This window comes from Rhodotorula toruloides, assembly GCF_000320785.1.
Source record: "Rhodotorula toruloides NP11 unplaced genomic scaffold Scaffold1, whole genome shotgun sequence".
NCBI classification, from domain to species: Eukaryota; Fungi; Basidiomycota; class Microbotryomycetes; order Sporidiobolales; family Sporidiobolaceae; genus Rhodotorula; species Rhodotorula toruloides.
Window position 1 is genome coordinate 683465 of NW_015622961.1, and position 11223 is coordinate 694687.

The following is an 11223-nucleotide window of genomic DNA, read 5'->3' on the forward strand; positions in this document are numbered from 1 at the left end:
GACTCAGCATGACTAGATGAACTTGCATCAAAGCGACGTTGAACAGCTCTCCTTTCGTGAGGGCGGCTTGCTAGCCGCTTGCAAGTCTCCTACCGCTGATTCTTGCGCTAGCGCCAGATGCGAGTACGCCTGACCAGCGCTGATCTCACGCCGAGGGCAGGACTAGTCGGCGGATTGCACAGAGTGTTTTTGCAGAAGGTTCGAAAGCGCACGCATCAGTATGTGTCAAAGACTGAGAAGTTCCATGAGCGGTCATCGTCGGTGAAGGCGAAGAGACGGCGACCTGGGCTCGAAGTCACGGTCAGTAGGAACCCGACTTCCTCTTAGTCGTACACGAGAGGAACATGCTGTGGCGCACCCCATGAGTCCTTGTGGGTATTCATGTAGAGCGCTGCCTTCCTCGCCTGGGCCGTGGTCGCGAAAAGGAGGAACGCCTTGTTCCGTGTCGGCGACAAGTCTGCTGCTTCGATGGGCTGCTCGGCCGCAATCGCGGCGAACGAGACGAGTTCTTCGAGCTGAGGACCGCCGAAGAGAAAAGTCGAGCTCGCAGGCTGCATGCCGTAGAGCATCAGCGATGGAGAGCAGACGGGCGACGAAGGAAAGCGAACACACCGCCAGGACGCAAAGCTGCGGTGAGTGACCGGACGCGTCTCGCGTCGCGATAGGCGCCCATCGACGTGAGAGCAGGGTCGAACCGCGGAAGATGAAGCCATTGAAGAGTTCTGCGATGAGCCGTCAGCAAAGTTGCCCGACCTTCCCAACCCAAGATGTTCGACCAACTCACTCTCGGCTGCGATCGCCGCTTCCTCCGTCTTGTACCGCAGCGCAGCCCAGAACTGGCCGTAAAGCGAAACAGGGTTCACCCGAAACTGTTCGAGTCCGCCCACTCCAGCGCACAAGTTCCGCAACTCTGCTTGCGAATAGCTGTTTGGGGTTGGCAGCTGAAGGTTGACCGAAAGTCAGGTCTCGAGATGAGCCAGTAAGGCGGAAGAAAGGGTACGCACGCCGCAGATCTTGACGTTCTTGCCGTCACCGATGCCGCTCAAAGCGTAGGCATGGCTTGTCGGACTGTCCGAGTACGCGTGCTGCTGATTACCCTGGGAAGGGCTGACGACCGAGCTGTTTGTCGGAAGAAGACCCGAGAACGAGCGAGACGGGCTGGGCAGAGGAGCATACGGCGTCGGCGGAGGATTGTTCGGCGCGGGCGGGTTGTGGCTGGAGGAAGGGCTCGAGTCTGAGGGTCCGACGGGCGTCGTGTGCGGTTGTGGCAGCTGGACAAGTAGACGCGAGGTAGCGAGAGAATCAGCGCCGAACGACGTATAACTTTGCGAAGCAGCGCACCTGCTGCTCAAGATCTGGGAGAGGCGAGGGCTCACGACTCTCGATCTCCATGTCTGATTCCTCCGAGACATCTCCTCCGGGATTGAGAGGAAGGACCGGCGCGACGGTGGGCGTGCGCGGCTGGCCATGCGGCTTCTCCGAAGGCGCAACCTCGACGGGAGAAGCGTCTGCGACCTGCGCTACCTTGAGAGTGGCGAGTTCTGTGGATTCCAGAGCCTCATCAGGTCGCATCTCGCACTGCGATCGAGCGGTAGAGAAAGAAAAAACGGACCGTCGGTCGTCTCGAACAAGCCCGCCTCTTGCGCATCCAGCACGCTGCAGATGCTCCGCCAAAGCTCGCAATGCTGCTCATCATCGTGCATGAACGTATCCGCATCGACCGTGGCGCTAGTCGGGTCGAGAGTGCGTTCGAAGAAGACGCGATGGTTTGGACGGTCGATGATGAGGCGTTCGGAGGACATCCAGCCGGCGGGCTTGGTCGTCGGCTGTAGCACAATGCATCAATATCCTTGTGACTTCGGCAGCGGCGGACGCACATCGAGTTCGAGTCTCAGGCGGCGCTCCTCATGCTCAAACGTCTTGGACGCGCACAATTCTCGCGCCTTTTCCGCTTCAGCTTCGTTCAGGAAGACAAGTCGTCTGTGTTTTGAGAGCGCGTACGCATGTCAGCGAGTTCCTTCGAGAGGAACGAGACGAACATCTTCTGAGCGACCTGCACGCTTTCGTCGACAAGCACGATCTTCGACGCCGAGCGGAGTTGTCTGAGTATCCCAGAGTACGTCTGCGAAGCTCCATCAGCTGCGCGTCGTCCGCAACGACGTTGACGAACACGCACCGCGAGCGGAGTAGGCGAGGGTGGCAGTCCCGTGAGGTTGTACGTAGGACGCGTGTTGAGAAAGACGCGCAGCTCGCGGACGCGACGCAGAGCTTCCAGCGTAGCAGGCGTGCTCATCCTGGGCGACTTAGCTTCGCGAGCGAGTGAGCGAAGGGCAAGCAGTGGCGGCTGAGTTGGGTCTCTCTTCCTCCTCCAACAAGCCCGCTCCGCTGTCGAAGTGAGAGTTCCACGGTGCACCGCTGCACACGCAACGCCTAAAGCGCAACGCAGTTCGGCATCCGCGGACCCCGACGATGCCCTCGACCTCCTCCCTCCTTCCCTCCACCGACTTCACCTTCGACGGCCTGCCAGCCTCTCCCGCGCCAGGCGGCGACTTTGCAGCGCTCAGACACTTCCGCACATACACCCCGAGCGACTCCACCAGCCCGCTCGGTCCCGGTCTCCTCTCCGTCGCTGGACTGCTTGCTGCCCTTCAACCTCACACCGCAACTCTCGCCGGGACTCAGGCAGACAAAGACAGCGTCGCGAAGCCGGCGGTCACGTCTGTACGCCAGAGAGAAAAGGCGGATGACCAAGTCGGGCGAGCAGGGACCTCCTCGCAGGCGAAAAGGAAGGGAAGGGCGGAACCGGTCGACGATGAAGATGAGAGCAGTCAGGCGGCTGGCAGGATCCCCGAGAGCGAAGGCGGACGCGAAGAATTGAGGAACAGCAGTAGCGATGGTGGACAAGGTGCGTTTCAGCGTCTCCGCGACTCTGCTTCACCCAACATTGGCTGGACCTCACCACTTCGCTTATCCGTGCAGAGTTCGCATCGGCGCTGCCAGATGGCTCTTACGACATCGAGGATGGTGCGCTCACCCACACTACGTCGCTGCGTCCGCGCAGAGCGCCTGACCTTCCACCTTCTCAGGACCTCTCGCGTCTGTGGCTTCGTCCCTTCGCCAGCTCAGCCAGGTCAATACGATCGTCGACCGTACAATCAAGGTCGAAACGATCAAGCGACTGCTCAACGAGGTCGGTGGGTCATCGAAACTCGACCTGCGGCGGAGCGAGCGCCTCTTTGTGAGTTACCGCCCGTTTTCGCTATGCGGCGCAAGATATGCTGACGCTTTCTGTCGGCAGGGAACGTCTGTGCGCAGCACTGGCCACAGGAAGTGACGGGATCAACTCTGGGAGAGTCGTGAGTCTGGGTGTCGCTCTTCGAGGACCGCACACCCTGACAAGTAACCTCACAGCTACCGCCTTCTCGTCGCCTCTCAAGCCTCTTCTCCAAGCTCTCTCGACAGCGTCCGCGACCGCAAGCGTGCTACAAGCGCAGCGGACGGGGTAGAACGTCCGACCAAGCGCCCCAAACCCGCAGTGAGTTCGAGTGGTTCTTCGTCGCGAAGGAAACAGAAGAAGGCTTCGAACGGCGCGACGAAGCGTCTCATCCCCGCAACAGACCCAAGCTGGAGCGGCTTCACTCTCAACAACCCGTTCAAGCAGATGCCGAACGGACTCGTCGTTCGCTTTCCTGTCTCGCCAAAACTCGGAATGCTCTCGAGTCAGACTCTCGAAGAACAGGCGAAGCGACTTTCATCCATCGTCGAGCTCAACGAGGACAACGGCTGCTTCAATTGGATGTTGCGACCCTACCGCAATCAGGTCGAGAAGCTCCTGCCTCTCGCTCCCGCCCTTTCGTGCGACGTTCTCGAACCGCCTACGAAACACCCTCTCGCCTTCCAACCTATCGACGGAACGCCTCTTAACCTCGCCATCGCATCGCAAGATGTGCCCTTCCTCGCATACTACGGCTATCTCCACGAGCTTTACGCGCCGACGATGGACGTCGCCGAGCGATGGATGGCCTTCATCACCGAGTCAGAGCAGCTTGCGATGGCTCGAGAGGCCGACTGTCTTTGCGCCCATCTCGTCTACGCGGACGGGCTGAAGTGGTTTAAGAGGAATGGCGGATGGTCGGGCGAGAAGAAGCGCGTCGGTGCATACAGCGGATGGAGCGTGGGTCGGGATTCGGTTGTCGAGGGCTCACAGCCGTCGGTGCGAGCCTATGCCCACTTCACCACCGGCCGGCTCGACTCGAACGTCAAGGTCGTGCTGTCAATGGTCGCCAAGTTCAATGCCGCACATTCCGACGCGCCTATCGAGGTCGTTGGCGTCTTCACTGGCTCGGCAATCAACGTTGACCCGCAAGGCGCGCTCAACCTCTCGGACGGGGAGATCATGACGCTGGAGCCGTTGACCAGCGCCGCACGCTTCACTGGCATCACGCACGGCGGACTCAACGCCATCTCGTGCGGATCCGTCTACTACTACGACGACCTCGTCACCCTGCTGTACGCAGTCCCGCGCGGAGTCAAGCTGTCGGCTCTGCCGAAGGTCCCTGGCTTTCCCTCCTCCGCAGCCTCCGTCCTCCTGAACCGCCACCCGGCCACCATGACCGTGCACGAAACGATTCTCGCGCTCCAGGTGTCGCAGAGGCGACGCGAAATGCGGAAGGACGGATCGAAGCAGGACCAGGTGCCAAGGAGGGAACGCTTGCAGAAGAAGCGGTTCCGAAAGGGTCGCGGTCCCCTCTCCGTCACGCTCAACCTCGGCAAGAACGTCGTCGACTCACTTCTCAGGCGATTCCCCCGCTTCGCTCGTACGCGCGTCTCAGAAGCGGTCGACCTGCCGGAAAGCCTGATGGTCCAGATCCGACCGTTCGAGTCCGAGCCGTTCTTCCCTACGCTCTCCTGGGTCGCCTGGACGTCCTATCGCCGTGGCACGCTCCAGGACGACTTCCTTGGCGGCATCATCTCGGCGGGCTCGATCCGAGTCGGCGTTCGCGTACGGTTGCAGACCAACTCGCGCCAGACTCTCGTTCGCATGATTCTCTGCGAGGACGACACCGCAATCTTGGCATCCTTCAACGTCGCTCTCGCTCAAGCGGCAGACGAGGCATGGCTGTGGTGGGACGACGAGGAGAAGGTCTTTTACGCCAGCGCGGATGAGGACGGAGACGAGCTGCTACAGTTGAAGAGCGGGGCGTGGCAGTGGGACAAGGAGACGGTCGTCGGGCGCATCAACCCGTCAATCTCGTTGAAGGGGGAGGAGAGGAAGAGCGCTGGCGAAGCAGCGAAGGAGATGATGGAGTCTATCCTGCACTAGTCTCCCCACCGCTCCTCGTGTATACTGTACTGCATTTCACTCGCACTTGATACTCTGCGGGGACTGGACGAGCAAGGAGAGTCAGTATCGGCCCCATCGCGAAGTATCAGACGCAGCTCAGTAACAGAAAGGCATGTTTTCCACCCAGGTCCGCTCGTCAAAACGGCCTTCGGTAAGACTATATCGAAGTATATACCATCATAGCTGCCGTTGCGGCCAGACGTGCTGGCGCAACGAGAGGGAGGGACTATCGAGACGTACGGATTGATCGCCCTTTGCGCTCGCCAACCTTGCCATCCATTGTGAGTCGCCTCTACAGCTTCGCCGCTGACCATCGAGTACAACGCTCGTCTCTGAAGACTGAGCGCAGACTGCGGGAGTGCGAGCGCTGTTTCGAGGGTCGAGGAGAATGGGAGGCGGCGAACGGCGGGCGGAACGCGTCTAGTCGGCTAGCAGTCGGCGTCATCTGGTAATGCGGCAGATCTAGACCGTCGAGTAGCAAGCAATCTGCGCACGTTCGAGCGCTTGGCAGAGGACGAGTCCTGCGAGGTGCGAAGGCGAACCAGGTCAGCTCGACGTCTCGACTCGCGTGCGATGCTCGGTGGCTCAGGATTTTCAGTGTTGTGTATCTTCCCACACAGACGGGCGGGTGCAGAGCGTGTCATGCGAGGGTGCCCGTCGAAGGGAGAAAAAGGTTCGTCTCGGCCAAGGGGTAGAGAGCAGCGGGAGTGGGACTAACCTAGTAAGCCTCGTAGTCCTGCATCATGTCCCTAGTCGAGTCAGGCGAGTCCAGCATGCCGTTCAGCGGTGTCGGGAAGAACAGAGTGAGCGGTCCAGGGGAGAGAGGCGAGCTGGCGAGGGTTAGCGACCTGCACCCCCCTCGCGCTCGCTCTGCTGGACTGTTGACAGCTTAGACGTCTCTGGTGAGCTTGTATGACCATCCTGGCGCAAGCACAAAGTCGCGGGACGCGAAACTGCGACCCCATCCCCGTCCTCCCATCTCCCGACGAGCGTGTGACCACGAACAGCGCTGACAAGGCTCGCTCTGCAGTGTAGACGACCTTCAGGACAGCAGTCACCTACCAAGTTCACCTGCGCAACTCCCGCACCCCTCCGTCTCTTCGCTCTCCCTCACTCCCCCACCGCTCGTCTCGACAAGATGGGCAAGAAGAAGTCGAAGACAAAGAGGTGCGCTGCAGTCATGTGTCCTCACGAGAGCTCTGCTGACTCTTGCTTCCGTCCTGCAGGATCGCCGACATGGCGTGGTGCTGGGTGTGTTCCCTCCTCGCGACCTCCGTCCAGCTGCGGTGCTGACCCAGCTCCTCTGCCAACAGTACTGCGACCGCAACTTTGAGGACCAGCGTGTCTTGCTGAGCCACCAGAAGGCGAAGCACTTCCGCTGCCCGCAGTGTCCGAGGCGGCTCAACACGGCCGGTGGTTTGGCGGTTCACTTGGACCAGGTGCATAAGATGGGAACAGACAGGTGCGCTCGCGTTCGTCGCGCAATGAGACCGCCCGCTAATGGCTTGCGACTCTTCCAGGATCGAAAACGCCCTTCCTGGCCGCGACTCGTTCGACATCGAGATCTACGGCATGGAGGGTGTCCCGTCGGCGGATCTCGCAGCGTGGAAGCGACGCATGGCGGAGGAGCTCGGCTTGCCCAACCCCGACGAGATGCGACCGAAGAAGCCGCGCTTCCCTCAGGTCGCGCTCACACCTGCCGAAGCTCGCGCCCAGCTCGCAGCACATCGCGCCCTGATGGGCCTCGACATTCCTGCTCCCGCTGCGCCACCTGTCGCCAATATCCCTCCTCCCGCACCGATGGCAGCTCCTCCCGCGCCAAACGGCATGCCCTTCCCTCCTCCTCCGCCTGGCTTCCAACCGCCGCCCGGTATCGCGCCTCCTCCTGCAGGCCTGCCTTTCCCTCCTCCCGGCTTCCCTCTTCCTCTCCCGCCTGGGTGAGTCGGGTTTCATTGGTCACTCTGCATCTATGCTCTCGTGCTGACTTCGCTTCTATCTCCAGCATGTCTCTTCCGCCCGGCATTCCTCCTCCCCCCGGACTCCCCCTCCCTCCTCCTGGTATTCCTCTGCCGCCCGGTCTCGCCGGCAAGTTCCCTCCTCCCATCCCAGGCATGCCCCTCCCTCCCGGCTTCCCCGCTCCTCCTCCCGGCTTCCCTCTCCCGCCGCCCGGTATCGCGCCGCCTCCCAATGCACCGCGGGGACCTGCCGCGGAGCGCGCGCAGGAGGTGGTCAGGGAGAAAGTGCCGAGCTCGGCCGTGACGCTCAAGCCCGGAACGGTGCTCGTATATGGAGACCAGGAGACTTCGCCCGTGCGTTTGCTTCCTTCCTTTCCCTCAAGTTTGCATCAGTGAGCTAACTTGACGATACCGGCTTTCGCAGGAGGAGAAGCGCGCCCGTCTCGCTCAGTACTGCGTCGAGGACGAGCCTCAGATGGCTGCTGCGCCCGCGACTGCAGGCGGCGCATCCGCTACCGGCCCGATGAGCAGCGAAGCAGTCGGTAACGTTGCCTCGGCTGCGACGGAAGGCGCACCCGGCAGCGTCGTCGTCGGAGATGCTGCCGCGCCGTCCGAGGCGAAGGACGCGAGCGGCCCGCAGCCGATGGACGCGGAAGGAGGCGGAGGAGACCCTGTCACGGGTGGTGTGGCAACTGGCAGTGCGGTCGGCTCTGCGGCGATGGACGGTGGTGCGCCTGGCGGAGGGAGGAAGCGAGCGAGGGCGGCGGACTTGATGGAGACGTGAGGAAGCGTAAAACTAGGTTTGACGTCGCTCGCTCGACGCTGTCATCATCACTGTATTGCTCTCACAATCTTCAGCTGCTTTTGGCCGCTGTCGTCCAGTGAGTAGGCGGGAAGCTTCTGCGCGAGTTGGGGCGGCGCAATTCTCCCCGGCGTCCCCCGTGGGACTCGCTGCTCGTTTCGATGAGCTTGTGTCAGCCGTTGAAATGCACGCAAGCTGGTTCTCCTCACGGAGATGCGAGGGCGACTCGCATCGCCTGCCCCACGAAAGGTCGCCGGCGCTCAGTCTCCTGCCCTTCACTCGCTCTCGCTGGACTCGTCTGCCAGCCCTCTGAACTGCTACTGCTACGATGGTCTCGAACGAGGACGCATCTGCTGCCATCGGCGAGCTCATCAAGACCCAGTCGGCGGAGGTTCGACAGACTCACGCTTCGATCCCGCTCAACATCGACGAAGCATTCGCGTGCGGCGAGGCAGACTTGAAGGGAAAGGTGGTCGTCGTGACTGGAGCAGGCAGCGGCTTTGGAAGGGGCTTCTCGCTGAAGGCAGGACAGTACGGGTGCGTCCCTCTCGCTCGTTCCCTCTTGCACAGCCTGCGCGACCAGGATTGACTCTTTCGCCGGGCTGTACGCAGGGCGAAGGTGGTCTTGTCGGACTTGCGGAAGGAGTCGGTGCAGAAGGTCGCGGACGAGATCGTCTCGAAGGGAGGGTACGGCTCCTTTTATTCTGTTGCTGTTCACCTCAACGCTCGCTGACCTCGAATCTCCGCAGGAAAAGCGACCACTATTGCCTGCAACGTGACCAAGTGGGAGGACCAAGTCAAGATGTTCGTGCGTCCGGCCGCTTGCTGTCTTCCGCTTTTCTCGTTGTGCCAACCCGCTTCGTTTCTTGCAGCGCCACGCTCGCGACACCTACGGCCATGTCGACATCGTCGTTGCGAACGCTGGTATCGCTGAGCCACCGACCGCTCGCTTCCTAGACTTCCGTACCGAGAATGGCGAGCCTACCGTGCGTTGCTTCTCGAGCGACCTTTCCCGGCAGACTTCCTTAACAGACATGGCGTATACAGAAACCGGCACTGCCTACCATAGACGTCAACTTGATTGGCCTGATGTACACCGTCAAGCTCGCCTTCTTCCACCTGCGCGAGAATCCCGCGAAGGACGGAAAGTCGATCGTGCTTCTCGGCTCAATGGCGTCGTTCATGGGTATCCCCGGAGCACCGGCTTACGGCGCGACGAAGCATGCGGTACTCGGCTTGATGCGGTCGCTGTACTTCGACGCCCGAGTCTACGGAATTCGTATCAAGTGCGTCACCTTCTCTTGGCTGCGTCTTCTGCCGACCTAAGCATTGACAACGATGATTGCAGCACCGTCCACCCCTTCTTCGTCAAGACCAACATCTTCGGCCTCATCCCGACCCTCCTCCTCACCGGCATCCCTCTCCCTACGGTTGACGACGTTGTTGCCGCCATGACCGCCGCCGCTTGCAAGACGTCCAGCAACGGCTCGGCGTTCGTTGTAGACTTTAAGTGCGTCCCGCTGTTCCCGATTTGGGACGAGAAGGTCGAGCTGACTCTCATTGCTCCGCGCAGAGGCATCCTTGAGATCCCGTTCTCTGCAAGTGCATCAGAAGAGAACGGCGGCTATTACGCCATCTTCGCCCAGCGCGCGCAAGGTGCCTTGTCGTACGTCTCGCCTCGCGTTTCCCTCCTCTTCAGGCTGATCTGACGAGTGACTTGCTGCGCAGACTCGGCAAATACGTCTTTGACATCGTTGCGGCGTTCGCTGGAGTCTTGAGCGGACGCAGGCCGTTGCAGTAGAGCGAAAGCAGAAGCGGGTAGACACTCTTTGTAGCCTTGATTACGTCTTTCGGGCTTCGACATCTCAGTTCATTTTGTGGCCTCAATCGATTCGCGATGCCGCGCATCTTGGAGGTGGAGTGGATTGCAAGAAGTCTACGGACGCATACGGGTGAGCTTGTGCGAGGGCCGGCCGAGACTGTGGAAACCGTAGGAAGCGGGAGACTCGTGAGGAGACGTGGCGGGAACAAGCCCGTGCAACGCCTCGTCGAAGTAAAACTGGTGACCGATCGTACCCTGCTCGTGGTGATTAGCTTGCCAGTCGGTGTAGGGGTCATGCGGCGGGAGAGGCGAGTTGTTGTGGTAGTGTGCCGAACGAGGGCGAGGCGAACGGTGAAGGACCTGCGGCGCAATGTTGCGAGGTTCGTGCAAGACGAGGTCGGACGGGTTTACGAGCTGCGGCGAGTGTGACGAGTGAGAGGGAGAGCGCGAAGGCGCCGGCGAGGACGAAGCGGTCGACGAGAGGTATGCGGACGAAGGAGTTGTGTCGCGCCGCGAGCGAACGGGCTGGAGCGAGAACGGGCTGTCCAGCGTCGTCGGGTGATCGTGACGCTCGACGCCGGACTCGTAGCCGGGGAATCCGAGGGCTTGCTGGAGGTGCGTGTGCGCCTGCCGCAGTTGTGCCCTCCTTATCCTCTGCGAGCCAAATGTAGTGTCAGAGGAGGGATGGGATGATATTGGACCATGCGCCGAACGCACCTGCTGAAGCCAAGCTGCCTGCGCGATTCCTCGGCGGTTCAACTCGTGCCGGTCGTACGCTTGTTCGCCCCGTCTCTATGGATGGTTGTCAGCAGAGAGCCAGACCTCGTAGAAGCAAATTCGCTCTACCATGAGCTCCAAGATGCGTGTGTAGACGAAGTTCTGTGGGAAGACCGAGGGTCAGAGGCGGCTTGAACGACGAATCGCGTTAACGCACGATCTCGCCGGTATCCAAAGGATTATCTGCGTTTTGCCAACGCGCCACCTCGTTCCAGATCTCTTGCTGGAACGTCCATCGCTTGCCGCCCTCCACGTCGACGACCGCAAGTTGATGCCAGTTGCGCTTCAGGCGTGATTTGAGAATGTCCGTAACAGCCTCCACTCGTCCTAACAACCCTCCATTCTCCGCGATATGTCCTTGTCTCACTTGTTCGTTCGAGTGTGCCGCAGCTTCGCGGATGTCCTTGAAGCACTGCCGTATGTTCGTGAGAAGTTGCGCGCTGTCGCGCACGTCGACCGGCTGCGGCATAATCGACATTGTGGCAGACGGGCGTCGCTCTGCCGATGGCGAGTTGAGGAACGC

The 11223-nt window shown here is 61.0% G+C and overlaps 5 protein-coding genes across 5 annotated transcripts; 3 read left to right on the top strand and 2 right to left on the bottom strand.

The window, feature by feature from the left end:
- Nucleotides 1-215: 215 nt before the first annotated feature.
- On the bottom strand, nt 216-2293 carry RHTO_00281 (uncharacterized protein; the record flags this gene model as incomplete). Its single annotated transcript, XM_016413965.1, has 10 exons — nt 216-283; nt 359-551; nt 613-722; nt 785-941; nt 1005-1271; nt 1342-1541; nt 1613-1826; nt 1878-1980; nt 2040-2122; nt 2177-2293. 10 exons carry the CDS (start codon nt 2291-2293, stop codon nt 216-218), a joined length of 1512 nt encoding a protein of 503 aa, XP_016276972.1.
- A 176-nt stretch (nt 2294-2469) lies between these two features.
- On the top strand, nt 2470-5323 carry RHTO_00282 (uncharacterized protein; the record flags this gene model as incomplete). Its single annotated transcript, XM_016413966.1, has 5 exons — nt 2470-2905; nt 2982-3024; nt 3087-3238; nt 3299-3356; nt 3412-5323. The coding sequence occupies 5 exons, from the start codon at nt 2470-2472 to the stop codon at nt 5321-5323; spliced, it is 2601 nt and encodes an 866-aa protein (XP_016276973.1).
- A 1159-nt stretch (nt 5324-6482) lies between these two features.
- Nucleotides 6483-8083, top strand: RHTO_00283 (zinc finger, C2H2-type domain containing protein; the record flags this gene model as incomplete). The annotated part of the gene is made up of 6 exons (XM_016413967.1): nt 6483-6511; nt 6571-6595; nt 6658-6806; nt 6865-7281; nt 7347-7653; nt 7724-8083. 6 exons carry the CDS (start codon nt 6483-6485, stop codon nt 8081-8083), a joined length of 1287 nt encoding a protein of 428 aa, XP_016276974.1.
- Nucleotides 8084-8429: 346 nt separating this feature from the next.
- RHTO_00284 (short-chain dehydrogenase/reductase SDR family protein) lies at nt 8430-9902 on the top strand (the record flags this gene model as incomplete). The annotated part of the gene is made up of 8 exons (XM_016413968.1): nt 8430-8638; nt 8714-8788; nt 8851-8905; nt 8974-9087; nt 9149-9387; nt 9450-9611; nt 9675-9767; nt 9830-9902. 8 exons carry the CDS (start codon nt 8430-8432, stop codon nt 9900-9902), a joined length of 1020 nt encoding a protein of 339 aa, XP_016276975.1.
- A 135-nt stretch (nt 9903-10037) lies between these two features.
- On the bottom strand, nt 10038-11178 carry RHTO_00285 (uncharacterized protein; the record flags this gene model as incomplete). Its single annotated transcript, XM_016413969.1, has 4 exons — nt 10038-10577; nt 10641-10715; nt 10770-10802; nt 10858-11178. The coding sequence occupies 4 exons, from the start codon at nt 11176-11178 to the stop codon at nt 10038-10040; spliced, it is 969 nt and encodes a 322-aa protein (XP_016276976.1).
- Nucleotides 11179-11223: the final 45 nt, after the last annotated feature.